Raw genomic sequence first — 22,176 nt, 5'->3', positions numbered from 1 at the left:
CATGCTGGTAGCTTCAAGAACACTGTCCCACCATCTCGTCCTGTCGTCCCCTTCTCCTTGCGCCCTCCATCTTTCCCAGCATCAGGGTCTTTTCCAGGGAGTCTTCTCTTCTCATAAGGTGGCCAAAGTGTTGGAGCCTCAGCTTCACGATCTGTCCTTCCAGTGAGCACTCAGGGCTGATTTCCTTAAGAATGGAGAGGTTTGATCTTCTTGCAGTCCATGGGACTCTCAAGAGTCTCCTCCAGCACCAGAATTCAAAAGCATCAATTCTTCGGCAATCAGCCTTCTTTATGGTCCAGCTCTCACTTCCATACATCACTACTGGGAAAACCATAGCTTTTACTATACGGACCTTTGTTGGCAAGGTGATGTCTCTACTGAGCAATTGTGACTGGTTCAGGGTCACCCAGTGAGCTTTACAGCAGAATAATAATTTGAACTCGGTATTGGATTTTAACTGGGAATAATATCACATGGGGGTGGTTCCTAGCAAGCTTTGACTGTGCATCTAAAAATATAATGTGGAAAGAAACAAATACACATTTGAAAAAACGGGGCTGGGATGCACTCCCCACACGCAGCTAGGACTGGCTGCAGTTCCCTGTTTTATACACTTGGTGGCAAAGCAGCCGCCCTCATCATATGTAGCCCAGCTGCTGACCTCTCAGTTCAGGAGTTTAAAAGTTTAAGCAGTTTTAATTACAGGGGGCCCAATAGAGGATCAACCATGACTATATCAGCTACAGTTTGAAATGCAGATTCTTCTGCTGAATTCCTGTAGTGGAGTGGCAAAATGTTTTCAGACCAAGGGCCACATTGACTCATAAGCAGCCTCCAAGGGGCCGCATTCCAGTAGTGAATGGGGCCCAGGGCAAATGCGGGCAGAGCAACAGCTGCGAATTTTGCCTTCATCCAGTAGGCAAACACCCCCTACACAGACTAACATCCCCTCTCTCACCCTCCATCCAGGTGAGTTCAAGGGCACATTTCAGCCAGGCAAAAACACTTCAGGAGGGTGCAAAGCAGGTGGGTACAAATTATGGACTAGGCAATGGGTTACGGCCCAAGGAGCTAGACAGAGAGGCCTAGATGCTGCCCCTGGCTTAGTCCTACAACATTGGGGAATCCTTTGCCTTTGGAGCCTCTGGGTTGCTGGCGACATCTGAAGAGCGGTTGCAGCCTGTGGATTTCATGTTGTCTCCTGATGAAGGATTCATGAGGTCAAGGGGGAAAGGAAGAATAAAGGTGGACGGCTTCTCTGCAGACAGGCTTTGCAGCATGTGAAGGTAGCGGAGCTGGAGGGCGGCTGGTGTGTGGGAAAGCACCTCTGCTGCCACCTTCAGCGATTCGGAAGCAGCCTTTTCTCCTTCAGCAGCTATGACCTAGAACACAAGGTATTTAGAAGATCTTCCTTTGGGGCAGGAGGCAACGAAGTTTTGCTCAGAGTAGACCCCTTGATATCAATGGGACTAACTTTGATGGGTTCAATAATCTCAATAGGTCTACCCTGAGTAAAACTTTGTTGAGTACCGCCCGTGGTTCCTTCCATAATGGTGCCCTTCAGTGTTGTAGAAGCAACGCTATTCGTCAGCTGGAAGTAAAACAAAAACAGGTTCTGCACAGCACTTAAAATAGTGCTACGTTGAATGCTCACCCTCAAGGCCAAAAACCACCTCTAATGTTTCCTCAGAAGCAAGTTCAACTGAGTAAAAGCCCTCCAGTGTTAATTAGATACTACTTATGTGCAGGTTCTGGGTGTTTGTTTCTTCCTGAGGTAATTTCCTCTTATTAGTCAGCATTTGTTCCTATTCGGAGAAGGGCAGGGATAAGTGATTTATTTCCTTGCATTTTTTTTCTTTTTTAGTAAAAAAAGCACTGTTTTCCTACAAAAAGTAATAAAATGGTGGTGGTGGGGATAATGAAAAGAAACTTGTAATTAATTCCTACCACAGGGGAACAACTGGCTTATAAGGGACAGCATCCAGACAATATCTTATTCAAGTGGCGGCCCATAATCCCCTGTCAATGGATTTGGATTTTCCCAATCTCTGGATAATCCATTAAAGGAAGAAAAGTCAATATAAAGTCACTTATTACCTGACTTTATATTGGATGTTTTGAAGTGTGTTACATGTGGTGATATTTTCCTGGGTGCCACATCACTTCAATTTCCATTTTGTTTCCGACAGCTCAAAGGAAAGCATGCAGGGTTAGCGTGGAAGAAATTTATTTCATTCTTGTGCTGCGTAGAATTGAAACAGTCTGGAGCTTCCATTTTCCAGTGCAGCTCCCAAACAGCCTTCGTGTTGTACCTCCTCCATCTCTTAGGTTTCCAGCCAAAGGAAATGGATTTACATTAAGTACCTATAAATTAACTAGTGCAAACGAGAAGGGCTCATTGCTTTAGATCAGGCGTCCCCAAACTCGGCCCTCCAGATGTTTTGGGACTACAATTCCCATCATCCCGACCACTGGCCCTGTTAGGGATGATGGGAGATGTAGTCCCAAAACATCTGGAGGGCTGAGTTTGAGATTGCCTGCTTTAGATTAACAAGAGCTGGATAACCAACAGAATTAGTTTTGACCAGTGACCCACTCCCGTGTGCTGTGAGATGCAGGCAGAACCATGGCCAACGCTTGTCTGATTAGACCTGAAGAGAAGCAAGCTTGGGAGGACAGCATCTCTCTCCCATAGCTCCCTCCTGCCCATAGCTTCCAGTAATAAAAACATACCGTGTCAGTGTATTGCCTTACCCTCACTTTGGCCTGTCTCTGGGCTTCGGCTTGTGCAGCCAGGGACTCCTGAAGCTCCGTTGGCAACCGCACATCTTTACTGAAATGAATGAAATTAATGAAATCTGGGACTGCAGACCCAAACTGGAAACAGCGTACAGTCATACCTCATGTTACGTTTGCTTCATGATACGTTTTTTCAGGGTGTGTTCTGCGGCGACCCAGAAGGGGTTACTTCCGGGTTTCACCACTCGCGCATGCACAGAAGTGCTAAATTGCACTTTGCACATGTGCACAAACACCAAATCGCGCTGCGCACCTGCGCAGATACGGTGCTTCAGGTTGCAGGCTTTTCATGTTGCGAACGGGCTTCTGGAACGGAACCAGAGGTACCACTGTAAATGATTTTCCGTTCGCAACCAGAGGTACCACTGTAAATGATTTTCTGTTTAAGAGCACAAGAAGAGCCTGGCTGCTGGATCAGACCAATGGCCTATCTAGTCCAGCACCCTGTTCTCACAGGGCCAACCAGATGCCTGTGGGAAGACTGCAAGCAGGGCCTGAGCATGGCAGCACTCTGCCCACCTGTGACTGCCAGCAGCTGGTATGCAGAGGGTGGAGGGGGAACATAGCCACTGTGGTTAAGACAACCATTTAGCTCAGGAAGGAAACTTTGTACTACATCAGGGGGAAATGAGTGCTAGCTATCAGCATGCCTACATGGTTGGCTGGCCAACTGGCCAGCTAGTTACCAGGTTAAATGGGACCTTTGTCTTGGGTGCCAGCTGAAAAGCCAGTCACAAGTAGAAAAAAAGACAGTCACGGAACAGAGAAATTACACAAAACAAATGAAATAATGGTTTAAAAAAGTTTAAGGTAAAAATTAGAAAAAACTAGAATTGAACAAAGCCTTAAAACTTTTTGATTTTTATTATTTAGTTTATTTCTATAAGATAATATTTCTAGTCAATTACTTCTTGTTTCAGGGATTTTCATGGTATTTCATTTGTTTTGTGAAAAGCCAGTCACTGGCTGAATATCCCTCATTGCCACTCCTGAGTGGGCCTACTCATTTGTTAGCAACTCTAGCGACATTTACATTGGCAGTGGGATGTATCCCTGTGTCGGATTCGTTCTCATTTGTTCTGTTAGGAACAGAACAAATGCTGTAGGAATGTCCTGAAGAAGTTTTAAATGGCCCTAGGATGTCCTTCATGGCTGCATATATGCACAAATACTTCCCGTAGCTCTGGAATCAAGAACCTGTTGCCCTCCCACTGTTGCTGGACTCTGGCTCCCACCAACCCAATAAAACCTCAGCTTTTTTCATCCTGTTCCACTTCCCCAGCAGGATTGCAGAAGCAGCAGAAAACTGACAGCCCAGGAAGGCTGAGCAATACATCTGGTTCACAGCTGCCTTTTCTGGATGGCGCTAAACTGATTCAGTGCTGGGATCAGGACAGGAGGCAATTCTTATTCTGCCCCCACTGTGATCAGTGAGAAGACACCCAAGGCTGCCTTGCTGCCAGAAGGGATGGGAGTAATTGGCCAGAGCCCTCCCTTCCCCGCTCTTGGTGGGGCTGTGGAGCCAATTGCCACCTGGCACCCTTGCCTTCAGGATATCATAGCAAAATGGGAGCCACTCAAATGTTTGTCCAAGGTGACTAAACAAATGGAGAGCTGGTCAGCTGTAGCCTTTCTGGCCATATGTAGATCCATAAAACTGCAGGAACGGGTATCTGAAGAATGGGTATGTATCTGAACGGGTATGTATCTGAAGAAGTGTGCTTGCACACGAAAGCTCATACCAAGAACTAACTTAGTTGGTCTTAAAGGTGCTACTGGAAGGATTTTTTTTATTTTGACTATGGCAGACCAACACGGCTACCTATCTGTGCAGGAACGGGGTAACTTTTGGTGCTCTGAGCTGCCAGTTTTTAAGCAGCTCCTCTTACATTTCTGGTCATTGAAATCAACCCTTTTCAACCCCAGCCATGTCAAAACAGATGGGCGAGGAGCTAGCTGTGCCCCTGCGAGAGACAGCAGCAGAAGGATCAAGGAGGAGGCCCACAAAATGGTGGCTTCTACCAGGGTGACCCCTATGTCCAGGGATTGTTCAAGGGGAGAAATAACAAAAACTGATTACACTCGTAGGGGCGGCATTAACAATAGTGAAAGGTCTCGGAGGCCCCTCTCCTGATATTTTGTCACCTAATTATTTCTGCAGATCTCACATTTCATACCTACATTTCTGTCCTTTCCACCTTGATCCCCCACTGACAGGTGATGGCGTCCACAGCCACCTGCAAAAAAAGTGTCTTCTTATTGGCAGCAGCTTTATATGATGGATGAGCAACTTAAAAATGCAAAAACAGCAGTGTCCTAACATTGCCAGTGAGAAGTGCTCTAGTAGGGATGGCTGTCTCCTTGATGCAAACCAAGGAGTAAAGCTACCCTGAGTTAGGTGAGCACAGAGCTGTTCAATAAAGGATTACAGCTTTTTCAAAAAGGTTCCCTTTTCTCCGTCTTGCCTACTAGCTGATTATAGGTCAATCCTTAATTAATTTGTCAGATTCCTATCTAAAGTTACCTAAACTGGAGCAAAGTCTAGTACCTTTTGTCTGCCCCAAACCTAACTGCCAATCATTTACTGGGCCACTTAAAGGTCTACTATGAGAGGGAGAAAAAGACCTCTCTAGCCACTCACTTCACTAAAAGGGCATGCAGTTAATCTTATATTTATAAAATTGTCTCTCCCTATCAACCAGAATAGACTAAGACAATGTCCAGTTCACAAAATAGTACATTTATCACCAAGCTATTCAAAGCATCACTTTCTAGTTTCTGCAAGCTGTTCTTAAAGGTGCAGGAGACCACAGTAAGCTGGTTCACCTGGTCAGTTGGCAACCCTGTTTGGAGGCAGTATAGTGTCTGGTTGCCTGTTGTTGTTGTTTGAAAGGAAATGCTGCCCTGGGTGGATCTTGCAAGGCAGTTTTGAGTTTACGTACTGTAAAGCCACTTTCAGGAAGGAGAAGGTGCCCAATAGCAAGGCAGAAGCATTTCCCTCGTGTCCTTTCATTGGCTACCATACCATTTCCCCAGTTCTGCTTGTAGCAGCCACTAGGCAAGCCTCCCACCCTGAGTGATGGACTTCCCCACCATGTCCTCTGTACAGCGCTATAGCCAACCCACCTTTATCTCCTGGCTGATGCTCTTCCTCTCCATCAGGATGTCTGTGAGCGACCGCTGTGCCAGAAAGCGCTTTGCGATGGTCGGCACTAGCAGCTGGATTGCCTTTGAGTGGTTGGCGAGGGTGGTCGTGACGAGTATGGCATTCTCCATTCGATAGTAACAGATGGTATCTATTTCTACACTTGCCATGTCCTTGGTTATGGTCTAGGGCAAGCAGAAGGCATTGTGTGACCATCCAGTAGAACAGGGGTCGGCAACCTAAGGCCCATGGGCCACAAGCAGCCCACGGGGGTCGTTTAACCGACGAGTCCTGGTGTGCTGCACTAAATGGGTGCAGTGTGGCGCGGGGAGGGCACCAGAAATCACATCTGCGCATGCGCCGGAAATCGCGTCTGTGCAGACGCCAGAAATCGCAGGCATGCGTACTTGCGTGCGCAGTCTAGCCCACAGAGGGATCTCTGCTGGAGTGAACCAGCCCAGGTGAGGTAAACCTTGCTGACCCCTGCAATAGAATGTTATGAAAGTTGGGTGCCTGCCCCCCCGTCTGCCAAGTGGTGGCAAGAGCCCATGGGGTCCCAGGCACTCACCCAGGGTCTGCGTTCCTTTGGAGAATTGAAGACGCAGCAGAGACTGTTGTGGCTTTAAGAAATATGGTTTATTCACCTATTCACACCTTCAGTCTGCCTGGAGGGAGTCCAGGTCTTACTGCACAGTCATTTCAAGAGGGGTTTGTACCCCACAGAAGTGTGGCCCTATAGCCCAAGGCATCTCTGCAGCCAGCCTCCTCCAAAGATGGATCTCAGCTCTTCTTCCTGCTTTTTCTTCCCAGCAACCCCTGCTCAAAAATCCCTTTTCCTGTCGCCTCAAACACACACCCCATCACTTTGGTAACATCTCATTCTCCAGTGGCCCAACAACACCTTTTGTTCTTCACTAAGCCAGCCAGGCTGCTTTGTAGAAGCCAGCCCAGGAATTCCCTGTCTGGCACAGCTCTGCAGCTTGTACTTTAATCCATATCCCAATTAATCAAAATCCTAGCATTTATTCATTCCTAGGGTGGTTGTTTTTTGGAGGGTCCCCCCAAATCCGTAACAATAAAGTACAGTTTTGTCAATGGAAAAATAACAGGAAATCTGATTCCAGCCCTGGGCTGGACTGAGTTGTTTCTACGTACCGTATTGGCCTAAATATAAGCCTCACTTTTCCCCCCAAATTCCAACCGTGAAAAGTTGAAAGTGCGGCTTAAATTTGTGACCTTACAAAAATGGGCTTTTACGATACTGCAGAATGGCTGTGAGCGCCTGCAGAATTTTAAGGGAGTGGCTTATATTCGGGTATTGTCTTTTTTTTCTCCCCCCCTCCCCTGAATTTAAAGGTGCGGCTTATATTCGGGTGTGACTTATATTCGGGCCAATACGGTACAGTGGTACCTTGGTTTAAGAACAGTCCGGTTTAAGAACGATTTGGCTTACAAACGCCGCAAAACCGGAAATAGTGTCTTGGTTTGAGAACTTTACCTCGGTCTAAGAACGGAATCCGAACGGTGGAAGCGCGCCTTGGTTTAAGAACGGTTTTGGTTTAAGAATGGACTCCTGGAACGGATTAAGTTCATAAACCGAGGTACCACTGTATTACCAAATAAACATCAGACTGTGTAGATTCCTAACCTTCGCTGGAGATGTCAGGGAATGAACCTGGGATGTTCCACATGCAAAGCAGATGTTCTGTCACTGATCTACAGCCTTCCTTTACGTTAAGTAACCCTACAACTGTCCCGTTAGGTAGATCAGTATAATTATTGTGGGGCTGGGGGTGAGGCTGAGTCAAAATGGCATGCCGAAAAGCAATGTAGTTAGTTCATAGCCAAGGTGAGATTTTAACCCGGGGCTTCCTAATTAATTGGAATGGTGAACCTAAGTAAACTTCTACTGACTTTGCCTCCTGCAAACAAGCTCAAAGAGCAGAAGGGGCAGACTGTGTCTCTCTTACCTCATAGAAAGGGATCTCTAAGGTTTTGAGGCGAAGGTCTATTTTGTGGTAGGTGTCCAAACATGGCAGGAAAAGGAATAATCCTGTTTGGAGAAAGAGAACAGCAGCACTTGCAAGCTGGATGGTGTAAATAAAGAAAACTCACATTTCTTAATGCAAAAGGTAATAGGCCTGGACTGAACAGGTAGAGAATCCAGCCTTTTTAGTTTGGCAGCAGTACTCTTTTGGAAGCTGAAGATGTAGAACAGAGGTGTGTGTGGTTATAAGAATTCTAAGGTCTCAGATAGAAAATATTCATAAATGCACACATATCTAAATATATATAAACCATGTATCTGAAATAGCATGGAGAGCAATCCTGAAGCCATTTTGACTCTCCCAATGACCTCAAATATTCCTCTGCTGTAAGGGAGGCAAATGGGGAAAGCCTTCCCATTGTCTTTTTGCTTATGCATCCTGTCTTAAGGGCGTATTTGTGTCTGAATAGGGTGAGCCAGTGACCTGGATTCAGGAACTAAAGTATTAACCATCACAAAAGAATGGCCAGAGTGCCCAGGTAGTGCAATCAGTGACCATTATCAGGTATCCTGGCAGACAGGATTTCTGCTGCAGACCACCTCCTATGATGTATGTATGATGATTTTGGGGTGGTCTTTGGCTAAGGGGGTTGGGCAATATCAAAAGTACTTACAGGTTCTTGCACATTTTTGTTCAGGGTCTCTTCCTCCTTGGTAGGGAGGGAACTTTGTTGCAACAGAAAAATATATACGGTATCTGTCTTGCTTTCCACTGGATCCTGCCTCCATCCATTCTTCTCTGACCGATCATGGACTTAGGGAACTTGGGCAGCAAAAGCCAATCCCCAATTTTTACATCAGTGTGTGTGTGAGAGAGAGATTGATCATGCATGTATAAACAGACACAGACACAAAATTTTTAGTTTTGGTGCTGTTTCTGTTCAAACAGGTTTCTGAAGTGCTACAAATCTGAACAGGAACAATGGGGAGATATTCTGACAAACTTTCTGGCCTCCAGTTTCAGACTTATTCAAAGGAACCTAAAGCTGTTTATTTTTCCAGCCCGTGGGGTAAATACTGATAACTTTGATCTCCTTGCAATTGTGTCTTTAATTGAGTTTAATTGACCCAACGGTGCTGGCTCATTCAGCAAAATTCTCTTTCTCATTCATCTGTCTAACAATCCTGAGTCATGATTGTCCTATTTCTTAGACTTATAATGAGTGTTATTTGCCCTGAAGAAACTGGTGGTTTCATGGGCCCCATAATGGGCTCACATTAGTGCCTGGGCATCGTCTCTCCTGCCTGGTCTCTTCATCCAAGCACTCTCCCTAAACCGTGCCCTCCTCACCTGTGCCTTCCTACAGCAGCCTGGCATCACCAGCTTGTTGCATTTCCCCTGCCTGAGTCTACACATATACATGGGGCACCTCTTCTCTCATCCCTCCACAAATGCGGACCAAAGGTAATGAACATTTGAAGTAGCCATAATCATAAAGCTTTACTAACTGATGTGCGCTTCAGCTTAAGGTAAAGGGACCCCTGACCATTAGGTCCAGTTGTGACCGACTCTGGGGTTGCAGCACTCATCTCGCTTTATTGGCCAAGGGAGCCGGTGTACAGCTTCCTGGTCATGTGGCCAGCATGACTAAGCTGCTTCTGGCGAACCAGAGCAGCGCACAGAAATGCTGTTTACCCTCCCGCCGGAGTAGTACCTATTTATCTACTTGCACTTGATGTGCTTTCGAACTGCTAGGTTGGCAGGAGCAGGGACTGAGCAACGGAAGCTCACCCCATCGACGAGCCCCCTCGCCGATTCCCCCATCTGCCCCCCTTTATCCCTGGTGTTACGCTGATTTCCTTCCCCAGCTGGTGAGCCACCTATCCCCCTGCTGGGCCCTTCTCCAGCATCGCTTGAGAGCCTAGCCTCCGCCTCTGGCTCTGATGTCAGTTCCCTGACATCCACCTCCCCCCCGGACCCCCTTCACCCCCGGCCCGACCTTTTGATCCAACTTCGTCCCTTTCCTTGGCCAACGATGCGGGGAATCCCCGGAAGGAGCTGTCGCCATCCTCTGAGGATTCAAAACCCGCTTCCCACCCGCTCCGATCTCTCCCCGCGGGGTGGGCCTCAGTCTGATTCTTCTTCCTCCAAAGCCTCTCCTCCCTCCTCTTCGGAGGCAGAAAAACCCACAAAATCCTCATCGTCTGTGGTTCCAAATTGCTCCTCCCAGAATCTCACTATTGGTTTGGGTTTGTCCAGAAACAGGCTGTGGAATTCCTCCACAAGATACCCGTCATTGATTGCCTCCGTGGGAACCCACGTGTTTTCTGACCGGGGTTCTCCAGGTACTCCACCTGGCGCCCTCGCTACCTTGAATCGAGTATTTCCGTGGCCCGGTTGTGGTGTTCCCTCTCCTCTATCTGCGGGTGTGTGGTGACTTCGCCTTCCTGCCCCGGGACTCCCCGCCCCTCCCTGTACGGTGAGAGTAGGGACCTATGGAACACCGGGTGTATCTTCATGCTGTCAGGCAACTTGAGCTTGAATGCCACGGGGTTCACCTGCTGTGTTACCTCAAACGGCCCCAGCCGCCTTGGCTGCAACTTCTTGCACCCCCCCTTAAGGGGTAACCCTTGGGTTGACAACCACACCCGGTCCCCCACCCGTATGGTCTCCCCTTCCCTACGGTGCTTGTCTGCCTGCCTCTTGTAAATTTCCTTGGCCCGTTCTAAGTTCATCTTAAGTTGCTGGTGCAGGGCCTCCATTTCTTCCACAAACTGCTCTGCCGCAGGTACGCTCCACCCTTCCTTCCCACTCCCCGGGAAGGCCCTGGGATGACACCCATAATTGCCCATGAACGGGCTCATTCCCGTGGACACATGTTCAGCGTTATTGTACGCAAATTCAGTCAGCGCTCGTTTCTCTACCCAATCGTTCTGCCTCTCGCTGACGTAGCAGCGTAGGTATTGCTGGAGTACACTGTTTGCTCTTTCTGCTTGCCCGTTGGTTTCCGGATGTCTCACCGTCGATAAGCTCACCTCTACCTGCATCAAGCTCATGAGCTTCCTCCAGAACCGGGAAGTAAATTGTTTCCCGCGATCCGAAATTACCCTCGAGGGAGTCCCATGCAGCGTGAAGATGTGATCCACAAACAACTTGGCTGTCTCCTCTGCGGTCACCGCATGTGAACAAGCTATGAAATGGCACATCTTTGTCAATAGATCGACTACTACCATGACTGCTGTCTTCCCCCAGGACTTGGGCAAATCGGTCATAAACGCCGGCTCCCTCAGCCTGTAGAGCGAGATGAGCGCCACAACCCCAGAATCGTTTGCGACTGGACTTAACTGTCAGGGGTCCCTTTACCTTTATTTGGCTCCCCAGAACTTCCCCAGCTGGTACATAACCTGAGGCTTCCCGAAAGGCTGATAGTTCTATACTTACCAGGCCCTCTGGGCCTTCCGCGAAGAAGGCGTCCAAATCGAAACAAAATGGCTCTTTCATACTCCCGTACAATCTGTCATGGAAAAATGGATGGTGGGAATCTGTAAGATAAAGTGGAACTACGTACAGTGTGGAAACCTCTGCTCTAAAAGCCCAGGAGAACGGAAATGCCTGGTGCCTCCTGCTGCAGCAAATGTAAAATGATGACGGGCCTTTGTTGAGTGGGAAGAATCATCTTGTTTCACAGCCACCATACATTTCAAGCGCATGATTTTCCCCCAAGAATCCTGGGAAGTGGAATGCAATTCCTAGCATCCATAACAAACTACTTTCCCTAGGATTTTGGGGGGGAAGGCGCATGTTTTCAATGTAGGATATGGATCAGTGTAGCATGTGAGGCTAAAGGGGCCTCCAGCTGGCCACAAGCGTTTGTGACTGAGGATTAAGAGAGATTCACTTGCTGTTTCTGGCTTCAGTTTCTTAAAAACAGCATGTGCAGAGGCTCTGGCCCGTGTGAGGAGTTGGCTGTCTGAAGGGGCCAGCAATGGAAGGAACCAAACATTGTCATGCCTCATGTCTGACTGTGGGAGTGTTTGCACAGTGTTTGCTACAGTCTACACCTACATGCTAACTTCTTCCCTGCAATTCAAGCCACCACATGGAATGTTTGTAAGTTGCATGACCAACTGCAAAAGAAAACAGGGCTCTTTTTTAAAACTCAGAAGGGAAATGTAGAAGAAAGCTGAATAAAACGTAAGCGGCATTATTTCTAAGGTAAGCTCTTTCAGCCTACCTAGATTATTCCAAAGTACCCTGTTTATGTAAGGTGGTGTAGAATAGCTACTACATCTGAAAGGAGAAACGATTACAAATGAGAACAATTCTAGTAGATCTTGGGCATATAAATGAAACGGAAGCAAAATTAATTATCATTATCTTTGTCTCCGAGTAGCAGTAATTACTCCACTTCAAATGCACCTTGAGGTGAAAGAAGACAAGTGGGCAGTAGTACTTTTATTCACAATATAGGTAATTAAGAACATGATAAAATAGATGAGGGAGACTGCTGTGAGCAGGAAGGAGACCTCTTGGCTTTGTGAAGACTTTGGTATTCAGATTGTAATTTCTGGAAGAATTAGTGTTTAGTGTTATCTGAGGTCTATATATGGATGCTTGACTCACATCAATTCGGAACTACTTGTTTACTTACACAGAACCTTTGTAAAACCTCGTTCGCATTGAGTCGTACACATAGCAGTGTGTGTGAATGAGAGATGCTTGGTCTTCTGTTTGGGCCTGTACGCGAACTCTGGAAATTGATAAATTATAGTTCCTGCACGTGCAACAGCCCCAATGACTTACCTTCATGCAGAACCAGATGGAAATGGGGAACGTGACTATGAGGAGGAGGAGAGAAAGGATGACAAGAAGCCACTCACAAATGCCCAGGCCTGGAGACTTTGTACCTACAGTGGAACAAATAAAGAGTAGGTGATGGAACAGGGTCTTTCCCATAGATGGAAACCTGCTTGTATCATTGGACAAATCAGATGCTCAATAAATATTGAGGTTGAATGTAGCCTGACTGGCTCGGGCTATTTTGGAAATAGGGTAGAAAAGTGGAGAAAGAATTGAGATAAAATGCCCAGCTTCCACGGGAAACACCTTATGTATGGTAACAGCTCTATTCTCACACTAAGAATTATTTATTAACCCTTGTGTAAAGTTGGGAGGCTCTTCTTTGCCACCTCTGTGCAGTATTTATTTATCCTAATAGCCAAACCTGTACTGGATTCTTAAACATGTGTGCTAAATTATGCCCACTCACCACACCTCTTAGCGATGGGTGCTGCAAATTTTAAATGGGTGGGTGTGTTGCTGATTCCACAGCATACAAAGGGAGCCACTGCCAAGCAGTGGAAGATGTCATGTCAAAAGAATTAAGATAGTGGCCAGCAATTGCCCCTCAAACGCCCAGATAAAGCCCAGAAAAATCCTGTTGGCCTAGGCCTTTAATTATATTTAGTCTATAAAATGATAGCTTCTCATGCCTACTTATGCCAAAACATCGCTGTGTGAGAATGGTTACCTTCTCTGTAAGCTTTGGCCGATCTCATGCTGACACCTTGAATAAGGAGTCTGGCTAGCCTTGGAAATTATCTTTGTTGACTTGGTTGCCAAATTTTTTGTCAGTCTTTTGCTCTTGTGGGAAGTTGATGTGTTACCCAAACCACCGGCTGTGACTTACTCTGGTGGGAACCTGATATATAACCCAAACACCAGATGCTGCTTAGGCAACTTGAACTGTATAGACGTCTCAAAAGCTTTATGATAGCAGAGCTCCAGAACCTGCAGGCTAATCTGGAAAGTGCTACATGCTAGCTTCATCTCAGTCTTTGGGGGGGGGGGGGTGTCACACCTGCCCAATACATTTCAGCACCTAGACGAATACCAGGATATAAATATAATATTAATACAAGACTGTGACTGTCAGGACCCAGTCCTTTGTAGTTCTTTTAGGAAAGTACCGGTAATTCAACAAAGGAAGTCCAGATGACCTAGGACTGTCTGGTCTCTTGAAGCCAGACTTGGAGATGAAGGAAGTGGTGACTGGCAGATTGGCAGGGTAAAAGATTACGTGGAGGATGGCACCTACCTGGTCTAGGGAAGAGCCTAGTGGTGCCACCAGGTAGAGCCAATGGGTACAGTGTGGCAGAGTCAGTGCCAAAACATCCAAACCCAGTGAGAAAACAATATAGAATCCCTTAGATTCTGGCTAGACCTCTCCTGAGACCAGGCAACCCTACCTGACAGAAATTCTGAGCATCCCAGTGAGACTGAACATTAACATTTGAGGGGGACCGTATGAATTATCCCTGGATTTGGGGGGATCTGCTAGTGTTCTTTTAAAAATCAGGATTGGAGTTCCTGCTTGCACTTCCCAAGAGACCAGAACTGGAGCATGCTGGGTTTGGGAGCTTCGAAAGAGAAACCAGGACAAACACAGAGCAACAGAAATAATAATAGCATTCTGTTTATCATGGTGGACAGCCAGATGTCTATGGAAGCCATTAGCACAGCAGCATCCCTTATCTGAGGAAGGCCAGAATTAGGTGGTAGAGCATCTGCTTTGAATGCAGATGGTTCGAGATCGTGAGGCTGGGAGAGATCCCAACGTCGAAACCTCAGATAGATGCTGCCAGCCAGTGTGGACTACTGAGCCAGGTAGCTAGCAGCTTCCTATTCCTTTCTGAAGCCTAGCGCCGTGAGGCCTGATCGTGTAGTCTGGGACTTGGGTGGGCTTTCTGCCAATCTTGCTTGCTAGAATAGCCTTTCCTTACGTGTTTTGCTAAGCTTAATTAATCACAGGCAGCCAGATGGCGGGGAGGGCTGTTGTCAGCACCTGGCATCCTTGGGCAACTGCTACCACAAATGCCTGATCTAAGCCCTGCAGTAAATGTTATCCAGTGTTCTGATCAGGCCTGGGCAGTTATGTCTTGCTGCCATATAGTTTTCCCACAATGCCTCACTACATCGGCAGGAACTTAAAAAGGCAGTTAGACTCAGAAGCAATGGAAAGGGATCTTGCCAGGGGGTGCTTTGCATGGGGCCAACTCATACCTGGAGCAAGCCCCAGAAGATGGATCCAACAGTCCTGCATTCAAGTTCAAATGTCATGGTAGAATCCATACATGACCCCCCCCCTTCCTATTTTCACACCTGGGCAACTCCATTGGGAGATTTGACATCTGACCTACCATTAAAAAATGGCTCTAATTTGCACTCACAGGAGAGGCTGTGAACAATATGAAGTGTACTTGGATAGTTTTTGTGTTGCATTTCCAAAGCAGAGACATCACCTTGCCAACAAAGGTCCGTATAGTGAAAGCCATGGTTTTCCCAGTAGTGATGTATGGAAGTGAAAGCTGGACCATAAAGAAGGCTGATCGCCAAAGAATTGATGCTTTTGAATTGTGGTGCTGGAGGAGACTCTTGAGAGTCCCATGGACTGCAAGAAGATCAAACGCATCCATTCTTAGGGAAATTAGCCCTGAGTGCTCACAGGAAGGACAGATTCTGAAGCTGAGGCTCCAAGACTTTTGCCACCTCATGAGAAGACAAGACTCCCTGGAAAAGACCCTGATGTTGGGAAAGATGGAGGGCACAAGGAGAAGGGGACGACAGAGGACGCGATGGTTGGACAGTGTTCTCGAAGCTGCAAACATGAGTCTGACCAAACTGTGGGAGGCAGTGGAAGACAGAAGTGCCTGGCGTGCTCTGGTCCATGGGGTCACAAAGAGTCGGACATGACGAAACAACAACAACATTTCCACCTCCTGCAAGTTGCTTGCTTCTGTGTCTGTTTGTCTTCAATTAAAAAAAAACACTCTGGCTTTGCTGGCCTCAAGTCAAGGTGCCTTGAGAGTAAAAAAATATAAAGATGGTCAGGAAGCAAGAAGTCTGAGGACCACAGCTTCTCCAGTCTCCCTGGTGAGTGCATGTCTCTTTTATACACTCACATTCCACTTAATTAGCTACTACATAAATGGAATGTGATGACATTGTGTTACCTTTAATCTTACTGGGGAAACACAGTAAGATGATGGAGGCCACTGTTGTTGGTACTATGGTCACGTATCCTACTTTACAGAAGACAATCCTCTGTTGGAAGGCTTGTGAGAGGATAGCCCTCTATTTGAAGGTTCAAGGGTCCCAGCTCCAGGACTGGTTTTGAAGTTAAAGCACCATTAGAAAGATGAGCAAGCCCTGAAGTTCCCCACCAACAATTGTTACCTGATCTAGTCTTCCCCACTATGGAGAGATGTACCAAATTTAAATTACGGCAGTTATTTCTAAATGCACATCTATATGCCAATGTTATATTCACACTCTGTGATTATTTGTGCCCCCTTTTTGGTGATGCATTTCCTACCTTTTTTTGGCGAAATGTAAGTGGCCACCTTATGCAGTCACAGTCTTATTCACACTATTATTTGGCGCTGTGGTCTAAACCACAGAGCCTAGGGCTTGCCGATCGGAAGGTCAGCAGTTTGAATCCCCGCGATGGGGTGAGCTCCCGTTGTTTGGTCCCAGCTCCTGCCAACGTAGCAGTTCGAAAGCACATCAAGTGCAAGTAGATAAATAGGTACCGCTCCAGAGGGAAGGTAAACGGTGTTTCCGTGCGCTGCTCTGGTTCGCCAGAAGCGGCTTAGTCATGCTGGCCACATGACCCAGAAGCTGTCTGCCGGCTCCCTTGGCCAGTAAAGCGAGATGAGCACCGCAACCCCAGAGTTGTCCGTGACTGGACCTAATGGTCAGGGGTCCCTTTACCTTTTAAGTCAGGGCTCCCTTACATTTTTAGCAGGGCACAGTAGATTCAAACTCTGGCATAGTAAGAAAAGCTCAGTGGGGTCATCCTGGAGCCCTTCTGAGCTCCCCGTGCTCTTGCATGCCCCTTAACTACTTCCCCCCTTACCTTCCTCCTGCTTCTCGCTTTCAAGCAAGGCCATCACCTCCATTTCCTCCTCAAACGACACGACATCATCCACATCCACTACTGTGGAAGGGTGGACTTGGTTGTCTGCCAGAAGGCTGCTCTGGGTCTCCTTTTCCCTCTTCCTTCTCCCGAACTCCTGCTGCCTCTCTTTGCTAGTCTTCCGGCTGTGTTCCACTTTGTCCTTCTTCCTGCCATCTTGAATGGCCTGCTCTCTGCTTCTCCCGCGGTGCTCCGTAGAAGAGCTCTGCGGCTTCTTTTCTGCCTTCATTTAGGGAGCCTGTGCTAAGGAAAAGCAACTCTTTGCTGAGGATGTGGGAGTCTGTGCTGCCTGGCCATTTATCCTGTCCAAAAGGGAGGGCCAGAGAGGGGAAAGCCATTACCCAGGAGGAGGATGTTTATTTGCACCATTGGAGCTATTGGACAATGAAATCAGTCAAAATTATGAGCATCATAGAATCAGCAAAACTTACAGCAGTGGTAAGAGGCGAATCAGACAAAAAACTGATAGAGGAGTGGACTAGCGTGAAGGAATACATCAAAAAACATTGTTCAGGTGTTAACATATCAATATGCAATGAATGAAACTTATAGAGTAAAAAATTAAGAAGAAATGGGTATAAGATGAGATAGTGAAAAAGAAGAAACAAAGGAAGTCACATATAGGTGGAGGGAAGTCAAAATATATGTCTGTATGTTTAGTTTGTATGTTTTCTTTTTTTGTAATTTAAGTTGAGAGGTGTATGTATCTATGTATAATAAGTGTGTTTAGTTTTCTGGTTTGTGTTTGTAAGTATTGCATTTATCAATAAAAGTTTTTTTAAAATTGAGCATCATATGCTGTGACTAAAATGAGAGGATCCTGCTGCACATTAATATCAATGCATTGTGGACTTTTTTTACCTGCTCTTCACCATAAGGTCCCAGGGTGAGTTATGACAACAGAATCATTACATTAAAAAAAAATTAGTAAAACAGTTCAAAACACAACAGTGTAAACAAAAGAGGTGGGTCTCTCAAAACAAGACCTAAACTGCCAAATATGCTTCCACAGCCTTGAATCTGATCCATTATGAAATCATTTGTTTTATATATGTGTTTAATTCTCCTTCAGTACAATCAATGTGGTGTTGGAAAGGCAGAACCCACAGAGCAGGTGGGGTGAACTGGAGGTGCAAGCAAATTACCATTAGGAAAAATATATCAATTTTTCAGATTTTATGGGACATGAAGCAGTGTTAGAACAGGATGAATAGGGGACCACTAACCCATGTGTCCTCCAGGGTTTTTTTTTTTGGACTACCACTCTGGTTAGCCAGCACCTGCTAACAGGGGCTGATGGAAGTTATAGTCTAAAACAGCCAGAGAAAGCCAGGGTGGAAAGGGTTGCTGAAGAACAATCACAAGAGCAGCGTAGTCATTGTTGCTGATACAAATTACAGGTCCCAGATCTCATGTCAGGAATATAGTTCCTTGAGGAACTAATAGTAAACCACGTGGAGAAGAAATAGTGTCCAATGTTCCTTAGCTGTGATACCTCAACTCTAGAATGCCCTCTCCTCTCAGATACAAGTAGCACCAGCATTGATGGTCTTCCGATGCCAAATAAAAAATATTACAGTGGTGCCTCGCAAGACGAAATTAATCCGTTCCGCGAGTGTCTTTGTCTAGCGGTTTTTTCGTCTTGCAAAGCAACCCTATTAGCGGCTTAAAGGATTAGCGCTGTTAGCGGTTTAGCGGCTATTAAAGGCTTAGCGGATTAGCTGCTAAAAGGCTATTAAAGGCTTAGCGGATTAGCTGCTAAAAGGCTATTAAAGGCTTAGCGGCTTAGATAAAGGGGGGGGGGAGCGAAAAAAAAATCTCAAGACTCGCAAGACATTTTCGTCTTGCGAAGCAAGCCCATACGGAAATTCGTCCTGCGAAGCAACTCAAAAACGGAAAACCCTTTCGTCTAGCGGGTTTTCCGTCTTGCGAGGCATTCGTCTTGCGGGGCACCACTGTATAAAAAGGAGGTTTGCAGATTAGGGCTGCTTCTGCATCCTGCTCTGTCACTGGAGGCTCAGGTAGCTAGAAGTGGCTAGAGCTGCCTTTTACCAACTGTGGCTGGTTCAACAGCTATGGCTATTCCTGGACTGGGAATGCTGTGCCACAATAGTTCATTTGCTGATTGCTTCAAGACTGGATTACAGCAATGTGCTCTGTGTGGGGCTTCTCTCGTGCTGGATCCGGAAACTGCAGTTAATGCAGAATGCTGCAACACGATTGCGGACAGGAGTGAGGCCTCGTCAGCCCATACACCTGGGCTCAGAGACCTGCACGGGTTGCTGATATGCTACCAGGCCAGGTTCAAGGTGTTACTATTAGCATGAAAAGTCCTTAACAACTTGGGACCAGTTTACCTACGAGATTGCCTTACCCCCCACATGTGCCCACTCAACTGTTTTGATTGGCAGAAGCGGCACTATACAGGTGCCCATTCTGCATTCGATCATTTAGTGGCAGCACTGGCACTGTGGAACTTCCTGCCTATTGAGATCAAGCAGATGCCTTCACTGCAGTCTTTCTGATGCCTGCTAAAAACATTCTTGCCTAGACATGCTTACCCAGATGCTTAGGAAAGTGAGGAAATTTTAATCTGTGTTAGTATTTTAACTTTTGTATGTTTTGAAATAGGGTCAAATTTTTTTCTTGATTTTCTTGTTTTATATTTTTGAAAACCTCCTTGAGGCTTCCTACAACCAATCGTCATGCAGATTTTATGAAATAAATAAACAAACCATAAAAATATATCACAGCAGTTTACAACAACATAAAAACATAAAACCATGATATGTGGCCTTTGACTTGGGTGATGTACAGTATTTTTCGCTCTATAAGACGCACCAGACCACAAGACGCACCTAGTTTTTGGAGGAGGAAAACAAGGAAAAAAAATATTCTGAATCTCAGAAGCCAGAACAGCAAGAGGGATCGCTACGCAGTGAAAGCAGCAATCTCTCTTGCTGTTCTGGCTTCTGGGATAGCTGTGCAGCCTGCATTCGCTCCATAAGACGCACACACATTTCCCCTTACTTTTTAGGAGGAAAAATGTGAATCTTATAGAGCAAAAAATACGGTAATTATGTTGTATTTACATGAAATAGTGCTCTCTTTTGTATTTTAATGCTTCTTGCTCTCGGATTGTGTGAAAAAAGAGTTATAAATAATTTAAATAAATAAAAATATTTCACTGATGAGACTGGGCACCTGGCTAAGACCCCAGTCATTATTATAAGGATCACCGCCTGAGCCTCCCCACCTCCCATTTTACGTCTTCCTGCTGTATTTGTTTACTCTTCAAGCTTTTGAAATTAGCACTGGCTTAGTAATAATCATCATGGTGCGTGCAGAAGAAAATGAATGGGACTGCAGGAGGTAACCTTCTGTTATTTTTGCCCCCTCCTTGAATTCCTTTGTAATTAGAAATGTGTGCCACTCTGCTAAGTAAGCACAAGTGACTCGGCTTTTTAAAACCCCCTTGTGTAAGCAGTTTAGAAAAAGTAAAGAGTTCTACTCTTACAGGTGGTGGTGACTAAGCAATTTAAACAGCGAAGCAGTTGGCACTGAGCACTGTGCAGAGCGCAATGCTGAAGTGAAGGCATGGCCACAAATATTGCACCTAGTCAAAATGAATGTTTTGACAAAATACAAAGGTCCCACCTGTGAGCCGCACAATGCAATGCCTGCCACACAAGCTTCCACACCGCAGGACACAAAGCGTAACAGCACACACATTAACCATAGCTGTCAACTTTCAGATTTGAAAATAAGGGATCACCAGCCTCGAAAATAAGGGATCAGCAGCCTCACCTGTCCCGGGGACAGTCTATGGGATAGCTAACAATCCGGGATAGCAGCGGGAAACGGTGCTGGAATAAGGGAATTTCCCGCAAAAAAAAGGGAAGGTTGACAGCTATGCACATTAACGGGTCTGTTGCTATGTCAGACAGATGAATTGGTACACTTGCGGGCAAGCAGGGTCAGCAAACTTTTTCAGCAGGGGGCCGGTCCACCGTCCCTCAGACCTTGTGGGGGGCCAGACTATATTTTGAAAAAATAAATAAATGAACGAATTCCTATGCCCCACAAATAACCCAGATGCATTTTAAAGAAAAGAACACATTCTACTCATGTAAAAACACTAGGCAGGCCCCACAAATAACCCAGAGATGCATTTTAAATACAGTGGTACCTCTGGTTACATACTTAATTCGTTCTGGAGGTCCGTTCTCAACCTGAAACTGTTCTTAACCTAAAGCACCACTTTAGCTAATGGGGCCTCCTGCTGCTGCTGCGCCGCCGGAGCACGATTTCTGTTCTCATCCTGAAGCAAAGTTCTTAACCTGGAGGACTATTTCTGGGTTAGTGGAGTCTGTAACCTGAAGCATATGTAACCTGAAGCGTATGTAACCCGAGGTACCACTGTAAAAGGACACATTTTACTCATATAAAAACACTGATTCCTGGATCGTCCGCAGGCCGGATTTAGAAGGCGATTGGGCTGGATCCGGCCCTCGGGCCTTAGGTTGCCTACCCATGGAGGTAGGGATTACCAGAGAATAGAGCTGGTGTCTCTCTGTAGCTCTGCCTCTTGGTCTGCAAAGCCTCATCCTGCCTTTGAAGCACATGCAAAGCATCCCTTGAAGAATTCTGGGCCGTGTAGTTTACACCTCACAGAGTTACAATTCCCAGCAACCCTGAAGGTACATTCTTTCACCTTTGGTGGACGTGCCCAAAGATTAAGGCTTTCTGGGAAATGATATATAATGAATTGAAAAAGGTATTTAAATATACCTTCCTGAAGAAACCAGAGGCCTTTCTTCTGGACATTGTCGGCCAATTGGTGCCAAAGAAGGACAGAACTTTTTTTATGTATGCTACAACAGCAGCAAGAATACTAATTGCAAAGTATTGGAAGACACAAGATCTACCCACCTTGGAAGAATGGCAGATGAAGGTGATGGACTACATGGAATTGGCAGAAATGACTGGCAGAATCCGAGACCAGGGAGAAGAGTCGATGGAAGAAGATTGGAAGAAATTTAAAGACTATTTACAGAAATATTGCAAAATTAATGAATCTCAGAAGGATGTTGGAAAGAAACTAAGTGGTTTCCAGCTGTAATGCTTTAAGAGATACGAAAAAAGGTTTACAAATGGGTAAAAGCTTAATGGTAAGGATTTGCTGAACTAACAAACTGAACAGGAATACAAAAAAGGGAGGTACGAGGAGGTCCGGGGAAATAAGTGTAAGGAAGATATGCTATGGA

At 46.1% G+C, this 22,176-nt stretch overlaps 1 protein-coding gene across 2 annotated transcripts; it reads right to left on the bottom strand.

Moving 5' to 3' along the window:
• Positions 1–263: 263 nt before the first annotated feature.
• On the bottom strand, positions 264–21,713 carry NPHS2 (NPHS2 stomatin family member, podocin). Of its 2 annotated transcripts, none has more exons than XM_081012281.1 (9): positions 20,717–21,713; positions 16,850–17,283; positions 12,736–12,839; positions 11,374–11,446; positions 7,915–7,997; positions 5,926–6,129; positions 4,981–5,036; positions 2,755–2,833; positions 264–1,382 (listed from the first exon to the last, which is right to left on the bottom strand). In XM_081012281.1, the coding sequence occupies exons 2-9, from the start codon at positions 17,136–17,138 to the stop codon at positions 1,110–1,112; spliced, it is 1,161 nt and encodes a 386-aa protein (XP_080868407.1). In that variant the 5' UTR covers positions 17,139–17,283; positions 20,717–21,713; the 3' UTR covers positions 264–1,109. The 2 variants fall into 2 exon arrangements, with proteins under 2 accessions (XP_080868407.1, XP_080868408.1); XM_081012282.1 differs by having other exon boundaries at positions 16,850–17,211.
• Positions 21,714–22,176: the final 463 nt, after the last annotated feature.

Source organism: Podarcis pityusensis (genome assembly GCF_964106645.2).
Source record: "Podarcis pityusensis genome assembly, chromosome: 6".
In the NCBI taxonomy this organism is placed as follows: Eukaryota; Metazoa; Chordata; class Lepidosauria; order Squamata; family Lacertidae; genus Podarcis; species Podarcis pityusensis.
Note: the sequence above shows the minus strand (reverse complement) of the source record. Positions and strands in the feature narration are given on the sequence as shown.

Bases quoted from the DNA above. Each gene is read 5' to 3' on its own strand.
- NPHS2 (XM_081012281.1), bottom strand. From the start codon at position 17,138: ATGAAGGCAGAAAAGAAGCCGCAGAGCTCTTCTACGGAGCACCGCGGG. The intron at 11,447-12,735 runs GTAAGTCATTGG...TTTCCATGACAG, and splicing joins CCATCTGGTTCTGCATGAAG to ATTGTACGGGAGTATGAAAG. The intron at 2,834-4,980 runs GTAGGTATGAAA...CATTCATTTCAG, and splicing joins AAGGTGGAAAGGACAGAAAT to TAAAGATGTGCGGTTGCCAA.